The 15572-nt window shown below is 49.2% G+C and overlaps 1 protein-coding gene across 6 annotated transcripts in view; it reads left to right on the plus strand.

The window, feature by feature from the left end:
- Positions 1-780: 780 nt before the first annotated feature.
- The window catches only part of LOC144724512 (tenascin-X-like), a 166160-nt gene continuing 151368 nt past the window's right edge, over positions 781-15572 (plus strand). For 5 of the 6 annotated variants that reach the window (XM_078603715.1, XM_078603718.1, XM_078603719.1 and 2 more), the window contains exons 1-2: positions 5182-5255; positions 5656-5965. In XM_078603715.1, coding sequence (XP_078459841.1) covers positions 5785-5965 — 181 coding nt within the window. In that variant the 5' untranslated portion in view covers positions 5182-5255; positions 5656-5784. Of the gene's footprint in view, positions 840-5181; positions 5256-5655; positions 5966-15572 lie in introns of those variants that run through there. The other variant, XM_078603716.1, reaches the window with a different exon arrangement.

Genomic DNA, 15572 nt, shown 5'->3' on the forward strand with positions numbered 1-15572 from the left:
TATTCGTGCACAAGCACAAAACAACAAAAACACTGAACACATTCGTTAATAACACCATGGCCTTCAAATGTCAAATATATAATGGGCGACGTTTCGGGCAATTATCCGTCTTCATGTCATGTAGATAGAGACCGGAGAGAGAGTGGATAATTTGAGTTTGAGACTGCACTTTACACCATGGGGCCTGATAAAATGTTTCCTAATAAACAGTTTTATGAAGGAAGACTTCTTCACAATTCTGGCAAATCGCCTGGTGAAGGTGGTTGTAATCACCAGCAAAACGTCGTACTTGAATTGTACATGTTGTGGGTTCCTCTCCAACACACTGGTGGCTGGTTTTATTGTTTACGTGACAAACCTTACGAATTTGTTGCGTCGGGTGGAGGTGGGCGTACGACACATTTACATGTAAGCGATCTAACCCAAAAAAACTTTATTATTAATTTGGAAAGTGAAAAATTACCTATCATTAGATATTGAGTCACAACCCCATCAATACGACGAAGAAAACGTATTACTACGTAGAGTCGTAGACTCATGTGTTTGAAATGTTGTAGGCACGTTGAATTGTAGGTAGCGCTGTTGAACTGAGCTCTCATTGTCTCCTGAACACACAATACTCACGAACACGAGCGAATCATTAAGCGAACATGAAAATCACTCTCATTGGAATAGACCATTACCTCCCTTGAAACACACGCACCCCCGCTCTGTACCACCTACATGGTATGCTCCATAGTGTTCATGAGCCTCCCCTTGTGGGGTTGCAGTCCTGTTTGGAGACGGTGGTGCTGAGTTGCGCTTCAAGTTTTACCGGTGGCTGAACGCGCCCGCTCGTGGTGAGGGTGTAGTTTTTGTAACCCTCTCCACATCTCCTGTCGCTGAACACTGCATCATGTTCTGTACGGTGCGGTGGTGAAGATTGCAGTGATATATCTCCGCTACATCTTTTTGGCCTCTGTATGCTATGAAGAAGAGCCATTGCCCGAAACGTCGCCTTTCATATTTATTTTAAGGCCAATAGTGTGTGATGTATGAATGTGTTGAGTTGTTTTGTTGCTAATGGAAACGTTGACCTATTCTACAGACTTACGCCGTGAGCTTTGTTTTATTTCTGCATTACTGGTACCGGAGTATGTAGTTGAACTGTATGCCCGATAATAGCCGCGCTGCATTAACCCATGTTTACGCAGCGCGCCCTTCGGGGCCATCCATTTAGTAGGTTCGCAAAAATCCGTCAAAACTTGACCCCCCCTCTCTGTACAACGCGGACTTTTTACCCCCCCCCCCACCTGCGTACGTTCGCCTGATGCACCCCCCCCCCCGAATCCTATAGAACGGCCGATATTTAATCCACGCAGAAACGATCAAGGATTAATAATATTAACGTGTTTAAGCAAACAGATAGTCCACCGACGGACTATCTAACTAATTTGAAGGTCAATGTAGACGAATTATTATCGAGGCTTCACCCCCCCCCCCCCCCGTTTCCTATGCGTACGTACATTGGGGCCAAGTGGTGTTAGCGAGCACCTATTAAGGACCGCAACGGCCCACGAGGCATTGGTGTGGACAAGCGCCACGCCCGGCCGCCTTTGTCTCCCCAGTGTTGAGAGTTACACACCGCACCAGGTACTGCTCAGTTAAGGCTGAGTCAACCCTGAGGACGCTCGGCACCGGTTCAGATGTCACTGAGCCGCTGATCGTGCATTGTTCATTGTGCCCATCGATAGCTCTGATCCGAGTTTTCTGTGTGGTAGAAGTTTGCCTGTTGACGTGGATGGGTGGTGGTGGGTACCCCCGCCCGCCCGAATACGCACAATAATCCCACTCGCTGGGTTAAAGAAAGAAATTAGTTCGGAAACTAATTTCTTTAAAACTGCTTTTTGTGTGCGTTTCGTTTGTTGTCCTTTCCCCCGCATCTCCGATTAGCACGGTTGGCTACGTACGGCGCGAAAGAAGTTCAACACACATGCTCGCATACAAAGGCCACCTACCGGGACGGCGTTGTGTGCGTGTGTCGCCCGGGCATTTAAATCGCACCGCATGTGGCCCCTATTCACGAAGGCCGCGTCGACAGAGAGCGCGCTTTCCATGACAGAAGGGTCATTAAAGTTGGGGGATGTTGTTGGTGGTCGAAGAGACAACGGGGGGACACCGTGCTGCAGATGCAGTTGTACCTGCCATCTACGCTAATGGAGCCCGTGGTAGATTGTGAAACTGCTTCGGAGAATGATTTCACTTATCGTACAATCTCCGAGCCATCCGTAAGAGTGCCTCCCGTTCAGAGCCGCACCCATTCCCAACGGATCGCCGTGGGCAAGGAAGGGCTGCTTCTTCTTCTCCTAATAAGCAGACGGAACTCGACACGACTGATAGGGGACAATTACGCAGTGACGCATCAGCCTTACCATCACCACCATCTTTCTCACCGGCCCTATAGAGCCTGGGTCTGTGCAGTAATATTACCATCGGCTATGATTAGAGGCCGTTCTCGGCCACCCCTAACATCATTTGCGAGTGATTTAGTGATATCTGAACCGGTTTTGCAACGCCTCCCCCCAACCCCCCCTGCCCTCCCCCCGCTTCACCAACTCGCACAGACCAGCGTGGTGAAGTATGGTCAAACAACCCCCATGATAGACGCATCGTGGGTAGACTTTCATCCAGCAGTCGATTGGTAAGGAGCTGTAACACAATATTCGATTCTAGAAGCTGCCATTCATCATCCGAAGTTATATATTTTGTTTAACACAACTTAAGTCGCATTTCTATACACAGTACGAGCAGTCCGCGTGTCTTTTTGTACGTGACTGACCGTCCCGCCAGCCAACCAGCCAGCAAAACTTTGTTCGATTATCATTGTTAATCGTTGTCATTGGCTGCGTTAGGTGATTGGTGCGCCCGTGGGACCTGGAGAAAACATTTGAAAATAGCTGCCTCTGTTTGGGCTTCGCGGAGCTTTTAGTATCGCCACGGCGTGACAACCCCAATGCTTTGATTATATCCGTGGCGTGGATTGTGGCAATAATCAATTAGCCGACAATGGGCAGGAAGCGGCGAGTCGGAACGCACGTGCCATCACAGAAGCACGCCACACATCCGCTCGTCTTTTACAGCTCTCAATTAATCAACTTCTGGATGAAGGTCTCAGCCTTGAGCCTTTCACTCATGGGTGGAGTGTGGGGGGCTGTTTGACCATACTTCACTTCGCTGGTCACTGCGGGTTTGCGAAAGTGGAGCCCCATGGGGAATGGAGCCGTTGTTGGTGCGCGTTAATTAGCAAATCGTCGTGAACAGCCATCAAACATTCAGGTGTGTGTGTATTGGACTTCTTTCGCACCGTACTAAGCCAACCGTGCTATATCGGAGGTGCAGGGGGGGGGGGGGGCAACAAACTAAACTACCAAGAGGCAGTTCTAAATAAATTACTTTTCAATCGAGATTATTTAAAAGTGCATAACTCCCAGTGCTTCCTAATATCGGATGCAAGAGCGTTCCAGACGGCCACAGAAGCGCGTCTGACAGCGCGCCGCGTGTGTGTCCCTTTGGCATTTGTTGCGTCTAAGCAGTGTCTCGACTGCGTCTGAGATCGGCTCCGACGGAGTTTAAGAGGCACGCGTCTCTCCCCCCCCCCACCACCTCGTCCACATCACCCAGCAGCGCGTGCAGAGCTCACAACAGCAGCGAGCCGCGCCGCCGCCTTTGTGTGTTGGGCTTGCGACAGAGACGTGATTTCATCCGGAAACCACCTCGGCATGATTTTTTTTTCTACACAAGTTGCTCTTTCCCCCCCCCCACTCCACCCCCCCCATATTGCTCACCGCTCGCTAGACGTCGCGTCTGTACGAGGGGGCAGGGAAATTGAGGAGGGAACGGGGCCAGGAGAGTGGGGGGGTTGGGGGGGGGTGGTGGGGGTGGTGGTGGTGGTTGGGGTGGTGGTGGTTGTTTGGGGGGTGGTGGTGGTTGGTTGGGGGGTGGTGGTGGTGGTTGGGGGGTGGTGGTGGTGGTTGGGGGGTGGTGGTGGTGGTGGTTGGGGGGTGGTGGTGGTGGTGGTTGGGGGTGGTGGTGGTGGTTGGGGGGTGCTGGTGGTGGTTGGGGGGTGGTGGTGGTGGTTGGGGGGTGGTGGTGGTTTGGGGGGTGGTGGTGGTGTGGTTGGGGGTTGGGTGGTGGTGGTTGGGGGGTGGTGGTGGTTGGGGGGTGGTGGTGGTTGGGGGGTGGTGGTGGTGTGGTTGGGGGTTGGGTGGTGGTGGTTGGGGGTTGGGTGGTGGTGGTTGGGGGGTGGTGGTGGTGGTTGGGGGGTGGTGGTGGTGGTTGGGGGGTGGTGGTGGTGGTTGGGGGGTGGTGGTGGTGGTTGGGGAGTGGTGGTGGTTGGGGGGTGGTGGTGGTTGGGGGGTGGTGGTGGTGTGGTTGGGGGTTGGGTGGTGGTGGTGGTTGGGGGGTGGTGGTGGTGTGGTTGGGGGTTGGGGGGTGATGGTGGTTGGGGGTTGGGTGGTGGTGGTTGGGGGGTGGTGGTGGTTGGGGAGTGGTGGTGGTTGGGGAGTGGTGGTGGTTGGGGGGTGGTGGTGGTTGGGGGGTGGTGGTGGTTGGGGGGTGGTGGTGGTTGGGGGGTGGTGGTGGTTGGGGGGTGGTGGTGGTGTGGTTGGGGGTGGTGGTGGTGTGGTTGGGGGTTGGGTGGTGTGGTTGGGGGTTGGGTGGTGTGGTTGGGGGGTGGTGGTGGTTGGGGGGTGGTGGTGGTGGTTGGGGGAGCGATTTTTTTTCCGCTGAGCTCCGAGTCTGGAGTGGATACGACGCTGTATGGGGGAAGGGGGCTCTGGAAGCGAAAGGGTAAATTGGGGTATTTGGTGGTGGGGCGGCGGTGAGTAGTGAATGGGGGTGGGTGAGTAGCGGGTGGGTGAGTAGCGGGTGGGTGAGTAGGGGGGGTGGGTGAGTAGGGGGGGTGGGAGTTGGTAGGATTGGTGGTGGAGCAGAGAGCAGACGAGCAGGAGGAGGTTGCTGGTGGTTGTGGAGGTGGTTGGTGGTGGCCGTGGTGGAGGAGGAGTAGAAGGTTGTGTAGTAGGAGGAGTAAGAAGGTTGTGGAGGAGGAGGAGGCCCCTATATAACCACCGAGGCTCGCAGCCCGCCACCCGAGCGCTCCACGCAGTCACCGGCAGCAGCAGCAACCCCCCCCCCCCGCGTTCGTCCGCCGCTCCCTCCATTGACTCGCCCCCCCCCCCCCCAAGTCTTCCGCTATTACACAGCGGTCGTGGCAAAACGTAAGTGCGAAGAAAGACGGCAACCACCACCACCACCCCCCTTCTCGCCATCCCTCCCCATGTAATTTACGGCGCATTCTTGCGGCGCTCCGTGGACAAGGGGGGGGGGTCCGTCTGTGCGGCGCGCACCACATGGCGCTTGTGGTGGTGGTGGCGGCGTCTTGGTGACGGGAGAGAGAGAATGAAGTTTGGTGCGAGTGAGCGAGAGATGTTTGTGATGGATTCGCTATCGAGGACGCCGGCGGTGGCACCGACGTCGCTTCCTTCGTAACTTCTGATCAGCGCGGTTGGGCTCCGTGCGGGTGCAATAGAAGTACAACGCACATCGACACATTCCACGGTAACGCGGCGGTGTCTGTGATCACCACCCCCTCCTCCTCCCTCCCTCCCCGCCTTTCAGAGCCGAGAGACGGCGTGGGGTGGGGACCCTCGACAAGGACGACTCCCGCGGTGACTGTCGACTCGCCACGAGGGAGGACGAGGATCTTCTTCTAAGCCGCCGACTCGAGCCACCCACCCACGGAGGGGCATGGCGGCTCGCGGCGCGCTGATGGCGCTGCTCGCTCTGCTGCTGCTGCTGGTGGTGGCCCGCGGGCTCCGGGCAGAGCCCCCTCCTCCACCGCCACATCAGCCGCCACATCAGCCGCAGGAGCAGCAACCGGGGGCGGGCTCCTCCACCCCCGTGCATAGCGGACCCTCCCTGGCGCAAGGTGAGAGAGCCTGCCCTGCCCTGTTGCTGCCTTATCATGCCATGCCACAATACCCCGTTCGCTGCCCTTACATGCCTTGCCCTGCCTTGCCTTGCCCTGCCGTGCCCTGCTGCTGCTGCTGCCCTGCCATGCCCCCTGCACCGTAGCTCGAGTCGGCGCTGTGGCTCCCAGCTCGGCAAAAGTGGTGCCGCTAAGATCTACTTCTTTAGGCGCTACTTGTTTTTGTTTTCCCGGCCGTCAATTTTATTTAGTCAAAATCGGCTTTCGGGTGACGGAAGGCATATAAATACGAGACTTGTGATATGTATTTACCAGCGGTATGCTTCGTGTTTGCAGCGCAAAGTATTCCTTGTTTATCTGTTTTACCGTGCGTGGGTCCGTGTGGGGGAGCGGTGGTGCAGCGGTTAGCGCGTTGCGCTACGAACCCGAGTTCCATCCCCGCTCACGGCCAAACAACAGATAACAGTGATGAATATCTGTACCAGTCATGGTTCCCCCCCCCCCTAGTTCGACTCGGCCTTCGTTTTCTGTGTATATGTTTCAAGTTATTTGTTTAACTTTCATGTATTTTGGACCGCTATTGTGTTTATTGTATTGTTGTAACTTTCTGACCTGCCCCTTGCTGGACATTTGTGAAAACGGAGCATGAGAGCTCATCGGATTCCTCCAACAATAAATATTCTGATGTCTAAAATGAGAGCCCGGTGCGGTGTGTAATCAACGCCACTAGGGAGACAAAGGCGGCCGGGCGTGGTGCTGGCCCCCCTCCCCTTCGTGTGCCGTGCCTTCATCGGTGCTGCTAGTCACTACTTTTTGGCAGCTCCCAACAAAGTTTCCGTGACCTTATCGACCCCCCAACACCAGTTTCCTCTTATTTGTGTTGCCGGTAATTGTTTCGTTTGCCATGTTTGGCTTTAAATCGTTTGTTACCACTTTGTTTTATTTGTGTATTTTAATTAATCGGAATTTAGTCGGGTTCCTAAGTTGGTGTCGGCGTTAATGTGTTGTGTTCTTGTTATCCACGAGATAAGTCGGAGTTTTGAGTTGTTACAGGTCGCGTAATGAGTTATAGGGCTCCGCAAATCATCACTCGATCGCGTCCCCCGGTCACAGACGTTCCGTGCTCCGGTGTTGGAAATTCCACGTTCCCGTGGCGGGAGACGGGTTGTTCATAGATGATGGTTTATGGTTTTATTCATAGATGAAGAAACCACGGTCTCTTCATAGAAACACCGTCACGGTTGCCCACGCAATAGGACAACCTAGGAGTGCAAGCTACAGTCTACAACGACTGTACCATGTACACACTACGGCTTGGTGCAAGCTACAGTCTATAACGACTGTACCGTGTACACACTTCGGCTTGGTGCAAGCTACAGTCTACAACGACTGTACCGTGTACACACTTCGGCTTGGTGCAAGCTACAGTCTATAACGACTGTACCATGTACACACTACGGCTTGGTGCAAGCTACAGTCTATAACGACTGTACCATGTACACACTTCGGCTTGGTGCAAGCTACAGTCTATAACGACTGTACCATGTACACACTACGGCTTGGTGCAAGCTACAGTCTATAACGACTGTACCGTGTACACACTTCGGCTTGGTGCAAGCTACAGTCTACAACGACTGTACCGTGTACACACTTCGGCTTGGTGCAAGCTACAGTCTATAACGACTGTACCATGTACACACTACGGCTTGGTGCAAGCTACAGTCTACAACGACTGTACCGTGTACACACTTCGGCTTGGTGCAAGCTACAGTCTATAACGACTGTACCATGTACACACTTCGGCTTGGTACAAGCTACAGTCTATAACGACTGTACCATGTACACACTACGGCTTGGTGCAAGCTACAGTCTATAACGACTGTACCGTGTACACACTACGGCTTGGTGCAAGCTACAGTCTATAACGACTGTACCGTGTACACACTACGGCTTGGTGCAAGCTACAGTCTATAACGACTGTACCATATACACACTACGGCTTGGCGCAAGCTACAGTCTATAACGACTGTACCATGTACACACTACGGCTTGGCGCAAGCTACAGTCTATAACGACTGTACCGTGTACACACTACGGCTTGGTGCAAGCTACAGTCTATAACGACTGTACCATGTACACACTACGGCTTGGCGCAAGCTACAGTCTATAACGACTGTACCGTGTACACACTACGGCTTGGTGCAAGCTACAGTCTATAACGACTGTACCGTGTACACACTACTGCTTGGTACAAGCTACAGTCTATAACGACTGTACCATGTACACACTACGGCTTGGTGCAAGCTACAGTCTATAAAGACTGTACCATGTACACACTACTACTTGGTACAAGCTACAGTCTATAACGACTGTACCGTGTACACACTACGGCTTGGTGCAAGCTACAGTCTATAAAGACTGTACCATGTACACACTTCGGCTTGGTGCAAGCTACAGTCTATAACGACTGTACCGTGTACACACTTCGGCTTGGTGCAAGCTACAGTCTATAACGACTGTACCATGTACACACTACGGCTTGGTGCAAGCTACAGTCTATAACGACTGTACCGTGTACACACTTCGGCTTGGTGCAGCTACAGTCTATAACGACTGTACCGTGTACACACTTCGGCTTGGTGCAAGCTACAGTCTATAACGACTGTACCGTGTACACACTTCGGCTTGGTGCAAGCTACAGTCTATAATTACTGCGTTGTACAGTCGATTGAACGATCGTCTCGTTGTTGAGGAGGAGGAGGGGGGCCCTGATAGGTTGTGAGTCGCGTGGTGCCTCCAAGCGGCACGTTTTGTGGGTTCACTTCAGAGCCATGGGGAGGGGTCGGCAACTTGCTGCTCCCGAGGCCCCCGATGAAGGTTCTTGGAGGCCCCCATGAAGGTTCTTGGAGGCCCCCATGAAGGTTCTTGGAGGCCCCCATGAAGGTTCTTGGAGGCCCCCATGAAGGTTCTTGGGGGCACCGATGAAGGTTCTTGTGGGCCCCCTTGAAGGTTCTTGGAGGCACCTTGGGCAACTTCTGTTTCGTTCGGCTTTCAGTGATGACTTTATGCGGTCGGTCACTGACTACTGCCCCCCAAATGTGAATGACTAACTTGCTGTTGCAAGCTAAAGCTGAGAGAGAAGCACCGACTCCGATCAACCATAGGGCAACAACGCCGCTTTGTTTTCTCTTGCACTCCTCTCTCTCGAGAATGAGGTTGTGTGTGGGGCGGGAACACCGTTTGAAGATGGAATTTGGTAAATTTGCAATGAAAAAACAATATCGGAAAGTTAATCTCCGGTGTTAATTTCTCTCGCCTTGTGCAAAAAAAAAAACGATTGACATTGTCATGTCTGCCTCTTTGTATATCCACCGTTCTTATTCTTGCTATAGAAATATTTTGTTCCTTTTCATTAAACAAACAAAAAACACATGGGTCAATTTTTTTGTATGCCTATTGTATCATTCGGCCCTCCTGGAGCCGCATGCAGCGGCTCTTCAAGGACTTCTGTGCTTCGTAACGTTATTTATAAAGGACTACCACCGTCTCGTGTTCACATTGCATTGCAGTACTTGATATATTGAGTTTTTTTACCGAATTCGAAAAAAATTGCTCTTGTTGTTTTTGGTTGCCGACCCCTGACTTAGATAATAGTAAATAACTTTTCCCACCAACATCTGGTTCACGTTAATTAACTGCTTATGTGGCCATGGCAACGACTTCTGAACGACTCCTTTATGGACCCAACAACATCACCAACGTGGCATCAACGCCACCCTCATAATTAAGGTCGTCATCACTCCTCCATCATCATCACATCATCATAGCCACCATCCGATTGGCGCGGTTGGCTTTGTACGGTGCGAAATAATTTCACCATACAGACGTGCCATCATGCAAATGATACTATCCTGGTCACTTGATTTCTTTCACCTTATTAAACTAAATAAGCGTGCAACCTGAACTGATACGGGCATAAACTATTTAAAAGATTTACACTATTTTTTATTTTTACCAGATAAGGTCCACTGAACTATATATCTCTTTTTCAGAAGCGACCTGCCCACAAATGATAGCTCAACGAAGTGGCTCATGTGGAAATTTATAGCAGCCAAATACTCTAAACGCATGTTGATTCTAAAATGCAAACTCCAAATATACAGCAGCAGGCGTCAGTGTCGGGATCAAACTGACGACCTCCTGCATACCAGGCGAGGAAGCTGACGTCTCGCTACCGTGGTATAGTGGGAGTCGATTTAAAAAGACGATTTGCACATTTTACACACGCTATCTGTCCCTCGCCGAGTTGCATGACAGAGATAAATGATGTTGATGCTGCTTCGTTGGCAGTGGTGTACAAGCACAATAAACAAAGCTTAACACATTCGGCATAGCCAAGGGTCTGCAACCAAAATAACAAGAGACATCTGTTTTCGAATTCGGTAAACAAGAAACTTCTGTTTCAAGAGCTGCAATGCATGTTGATTACATACCTGTCAACCCATTATCAGTGCCTACGTTCTTACAGACCAATTCAGACCTTGTTGGTCACCCCGTGCCCTTATAAATCTCAGCGTTCATCCTTCAAAGTCCCATCACAAGGGAGAAACACAAACAAATAGACAAAAATTGTTTTGCTCGTATTGAAACGGCTTTACGACGTATGGACCTGAACTCATTTCCATGTAGAAGACTACGGGTAAACCGTATGGGTTGACAGGTATGTGGTGGTCCATATAATAAATAAGCAGTGCTCCGGAGCGGCAGGTTGCTGACCCCTGGTCACAGCACAACATGAAGGTGGTGTTATTGAAGAAGGGCTATTACCCAAAACGTCACATGTTTTATATATATACACATGTATGGTCTTTATCAATGATTGTGGGCTTTTTATTTTTATATGAATCAGATGTTCTTATTTTTGTGTTTAGACTTGTAAGTTCTATGTACATATTTGTCAATTTTGGATTATTCGTGAATGTAACCGTTTGTATGTGATTCGCGTATAGTTCTGTAGTGTGCGATACTTTGTAAGAATGGTTTACCGAGTAGTAAAAAAAAATGCACTTTCAAGTTCCTTTGCAAGTACTGTTCTACGGCGTACAAGGTAGACATTGTAAGTTGCGATGATGCGGCCAATTGTCACGGAACTTGTGTGCAAGGGTGGGTGCTGCAGCCTGACGCTCTTGTGGAAGAATAATAATGGAGACGGACGAATTGTGGGCTTGTGTTGCGCATTGACACAACGCTGAAACGTTACTTTCTTTTTAGACCAGCGAATTTAATGCATGTTTTACATTGAACTACTTTCGCACCATACGTAGCTAACCATGCTAATCGGAGGTGCAGGGGAAGGGACAACAAACTAAACTCAAAACGCAGTGGGTTGATTGGGAGTTGCTAGCTACCCCAAATTAAGCCTGGTTAGTACTTGGATGGGTGACTTGCCAAGGCTTGTCAGAAGTTGTAGGATGGGGTTGGGGCAGGGGTCAGCGACCTGCGGCTCCGGAGTCGCATGCGGTGGCTCTTTCAGGACTGGCTTCGTGACGTTAGTTATCAAGGACCGCCGTCTCGTATTGACATGCATTAAAACATGTCTCTTGTTATTTTGGTTTCTGACCCCCTGGGCAGGCTGAGACAGCTGTGTTGAGTGGTAACCCCCTTTGTTTGTGTGTGGGTATCACCCCGGATACACCAGTTTACTGCAACATGCCACACACGCACTCAATTATATTGGTCCAAACATGATGATATGGGACCCTTCTTGAAAGCCTTGAAAATCACCCAAGGCTTATCTTGGGCACATTCTGTTTCGATCGTTAGGATTTGCGCAATGGTTATGATTTTAGTAGATGGAAACTTTCTCCCACGAATAAAAAAACTCTTATCAAAGTATGAAAAATAAGAATAGGCTGTATTTACTCTTTATGGTAATAAAACAGGAGGTGTTAAGATGTTCAAACGCCAAATAGACACCTTTTGCAAGGAATCAAGTCAGCATTAACTACACGTACTTGTGGAAAACATGCAAACAAACATGCTCTGATAATATATGCATTCTTTGAAAATGATTGGCCTACACTACAGACAGGGTTATTTATGGCTTAGTCTCACCAGTGGTTAATGCAGACTTGATTCCTTGATAAAGGTATATCTATTTGATGTTTGAACATCCTAACACCTATTCTTAACATAACTCAATTTGCAAAAAACAACTTGATGTAGGCTATTAATACATTGTTTATAATCATTACATGTGGATGTAAAAACAAATAGTACTGCATGGTATCATATTACTATTATGTACATTAATATAGTGAAGTAACGTTAGGTTTACTTGTTTAGGTTGCAAATAAATAAATGCCTCTAAATTGGACAGTTTTTGCAGCTCTACATTAGTAATCCGTCGGGATATTTTAAGCGCTCTAAATGGCAGAGGTGTAGTAACGTACACAAATTATTAACTGGGTCATTCTACATTTAAATGGTCCACGATGTCTATCCAGCAACATTTGATATCAGAGTAAAATAGAGCTCCGATTTTGGCCTTGCCTGAGCTGACCGAGACAACTTAATGTTAACCTTCCAGTTCTGGTAGTGGATGTCAAGGCTCGATTTCTTCCATTTTGTCTCAAGCCTATTTTGCTCAGGCAGTGTGGGAAGTGTGCCTTTGGGCTGGGGAGGGTTAATAAGAGGTACACCGTCCTCGGAGGGGCAAGATATTTCACAATGGTAATTATTAGTCATTGTTATAATAATAGTCCCGAGAATGGGTAGGTAGTAAGTGCTCTCTTGAGGCTGCCCGATTAGTAGCTTGGATCATAAGTGGTGAGAGCCTGGTCCTTAACCTTGGGCAGTTGTCTCCACCCTCATGTTTTTGTAGCCTCCGCACTGCCCCCTCTCTAAGTTAGAGGAGATAATGGCAGTACTGGTATGCAGCAGGAGTGTTGGTGATGAGCTACCGACGAGACTTTGGAGCTTGGTCGTCTGCGGCGTCAAGGCCTGCAGCCGCCAGCGTGAAACCTCCGCGAACGTGTGAAAACCCACGTAGTGACACGGTTTGGTGGAGTGCAACAGCACCAGCAACGGCACTGGACCACCTCCCCCCCTCCCAGCTCCCATGCTGTTTGTGGCCTCCGTGAAAGAATTCCATGATTTTATTCCACCACCTATGGCCTAATTCCGTACACGTGAAATTATGGCATCAAAGGTCGCCTTAACGAGCATCGGTGGTGTGTGAAGGATAATCTCGCTTCGTTGAGAAATGAGATCACTCCTGGGGCACCGATCAAAGTTTCGCCTCCCCACGGTGTTCGCGGGCTGCTGTGGCCGTGTTGACGGTCGCATGGGAAAAGAGGTTCACAAAGCCTGCCATCCTGACAGGTCGCAGCCACTGGCCTGTGGTCACGAGGCGTCAATGTGGTTTCCTGCTCAATCGAGAATATTTACTGTTCGAGCCAGTGGCTTCCCATATAGCTGCTGCTCGTTTTATTGACCCAGGAGAGACGTGAAGGGCCGAGACTACCCTTGGCTAGGATTTGAACCGGCCACCTTTCAATCGCGAGCTGCACACTCAGAATCGTAACATTTTGTTTATACTGGAAGAATCCGATGAGCTATAAAGCCCTTTCACAGATGGCTACTCGAACCACTACTGGCACTCACCCGGCTGGATTATAAATAGTAAAAAATACAAGTCCTTGTTCACTTTTTTGCCCTTATTTTTGTTTAATTAAATCTTATTGACGTGCACGAATTTGTGCATGTAATATCTATTGTTTGTACCAAACTCTGCATATTGTACTGTAAATGTTAATTTTCACTGAAGCGTTACACCTCCTTGCCACAAAGCTGGCTCTATAACTAGACAGGAATCAGGAAATATCCCCCAAGTACAAGTTTTAGTTTTATAAAACAACAAAGCTGTTTTCAATAAATTCCTACCCCTTGTTTCAGGACGGCTAGCTGCCATTTTTACAAGACTTTAGAAATGGCGTTAAACCCGTGTGACCTCAATGACTCGCTCATAACATCTGCAACATGTTCGCATGTATGCTTGATTGCTCTTTTTAGGTAGGGGTGGAACGATGCATAGATACATTTTAATTATTCTGCTCCTGATTAAGGTGCCCCGCAGGATGCATCTGGAAAGCAAAGTTTCGGTGTTCTTCCTCCCTCCCCTCCATTTGTTACTTTTTTTGAGTAAAAGTCAACAGCTGGGACTCTCATTCGATTTGGTTCGTATTTACAGATTGCTTAGGATCTTGTCCGATTCTTCTCTGCATCTGCCTCAATGACTCGTATGTATTTACTCTAATGCATTGTTTAACTCTGAGCAACCAGTAAATGTTGCTTGTCTTTAAACAGGCTGTGTTTCAGCGTAACAGGCAAATGAATAAAACCAGGAGGCACGACCTTGAACACGACAAACTTGAGTGGCATCCTACGCCTGATTCATGCATTTAATTGCGTGTAAGAATCTGCGTGGTTTTCGTTATCAAGTTGTATATCATGGGTTTGCAGTACCCCTGCAGCCACTTGGGGCACTACAATTCACTGCAGAGAATTACTATGTTTCGCCCTTTGTGAATCCACTTCTGAACTGAAACCGTCTGATACTCGTCGCGGTTTCTTTGATCATACTTTTGCAATGGTGGTCTTATTATGCATGTATGTTGGACTTTTTTCGCCACCGTACACAGCCAACCAAGTTAATCGGAGCTGCTATGAGAGGACAACAAACTAAACACAAAAGCCAGTTCTAAAGAAATTCGTTTTTAATTTAGTAGAAGTTCGTAGAGGTTGGTGAAGAGATGATGTCCAGAATTGTTTTAGATATCACCAGCCATGGTTGCTGGCTGTATGCGGGAACCGGACTCTGTTCGCCGGGTGTTTTGAGTCCAGTGTGTTGCCACTCCATTGTTCTCAATTATACCATGGTATTGTAATTTTTGTTTACATTGGTACAGTGTTATTGTTTGTAATACCGTAACGAGAGTATAGGTTAGCTGGTAACTTCTTGCAGTTATGAGATTGTTGTATGATATTCCAGCCTGGGTTGATCTCCTGTCTGGCTTATCAAAAATGAGTACCGATTGTTCCATTTTCTCACTGGTTGCCATTCTCGGAGATTGTTCCCCTTCCGCCAGAGTGGAAATGCGACGTTCTTCTAACTACGACGTAAACGCATTGTTAGGTTGTTTATTTTACGTCAGCTTTATTAAAGTATAACCGTTATTGACAATTTCGGTATTCGGTATTTTCATAATTTCTCCTGTTGCCGAGTTGCTCGTGCTCTAGCAAGCGGGTTTGCTGACTCCCCCCTCCACCCCCCCACTGAAATCACTTAAATTGAATTAGAATGGCATTTCCTTGCTTCCTTGCCTTGTATGGCTCGCGCGGGCTGGAAGGCCCTGGGTCTTGTGTCCTCACGCGTGACGGGGGAAAAAAGAGTATGGGGGCTGCATGGCGGTCGTAATGATTGCAGTTGATTCGTGCATTCTATACGAGTGAGTGTTTTAAGTGTTTTTAAAGCATGTACGTGGCCGAGCGGTGGCGCGTTCGCCCGCTTGTTGCAGGGGTTCATGGTTCGAATCTAGTGGTGCGG

This window comes from Lampetra planeri, chromosome 21, assembly GCF_965212315.1.
Source record: "Lampetra planeri chromosome 21, kcLamPlan1.2.h2, whole genome shotgun sequence".
In the NCBI taxonomy this organism is placed as follows: Eukaryota; Metazoa; Chordata; class Hyperoartia; order Petromyzontiformes; family Petromyzontidae; genus Lampetra; species Lampetra planeri.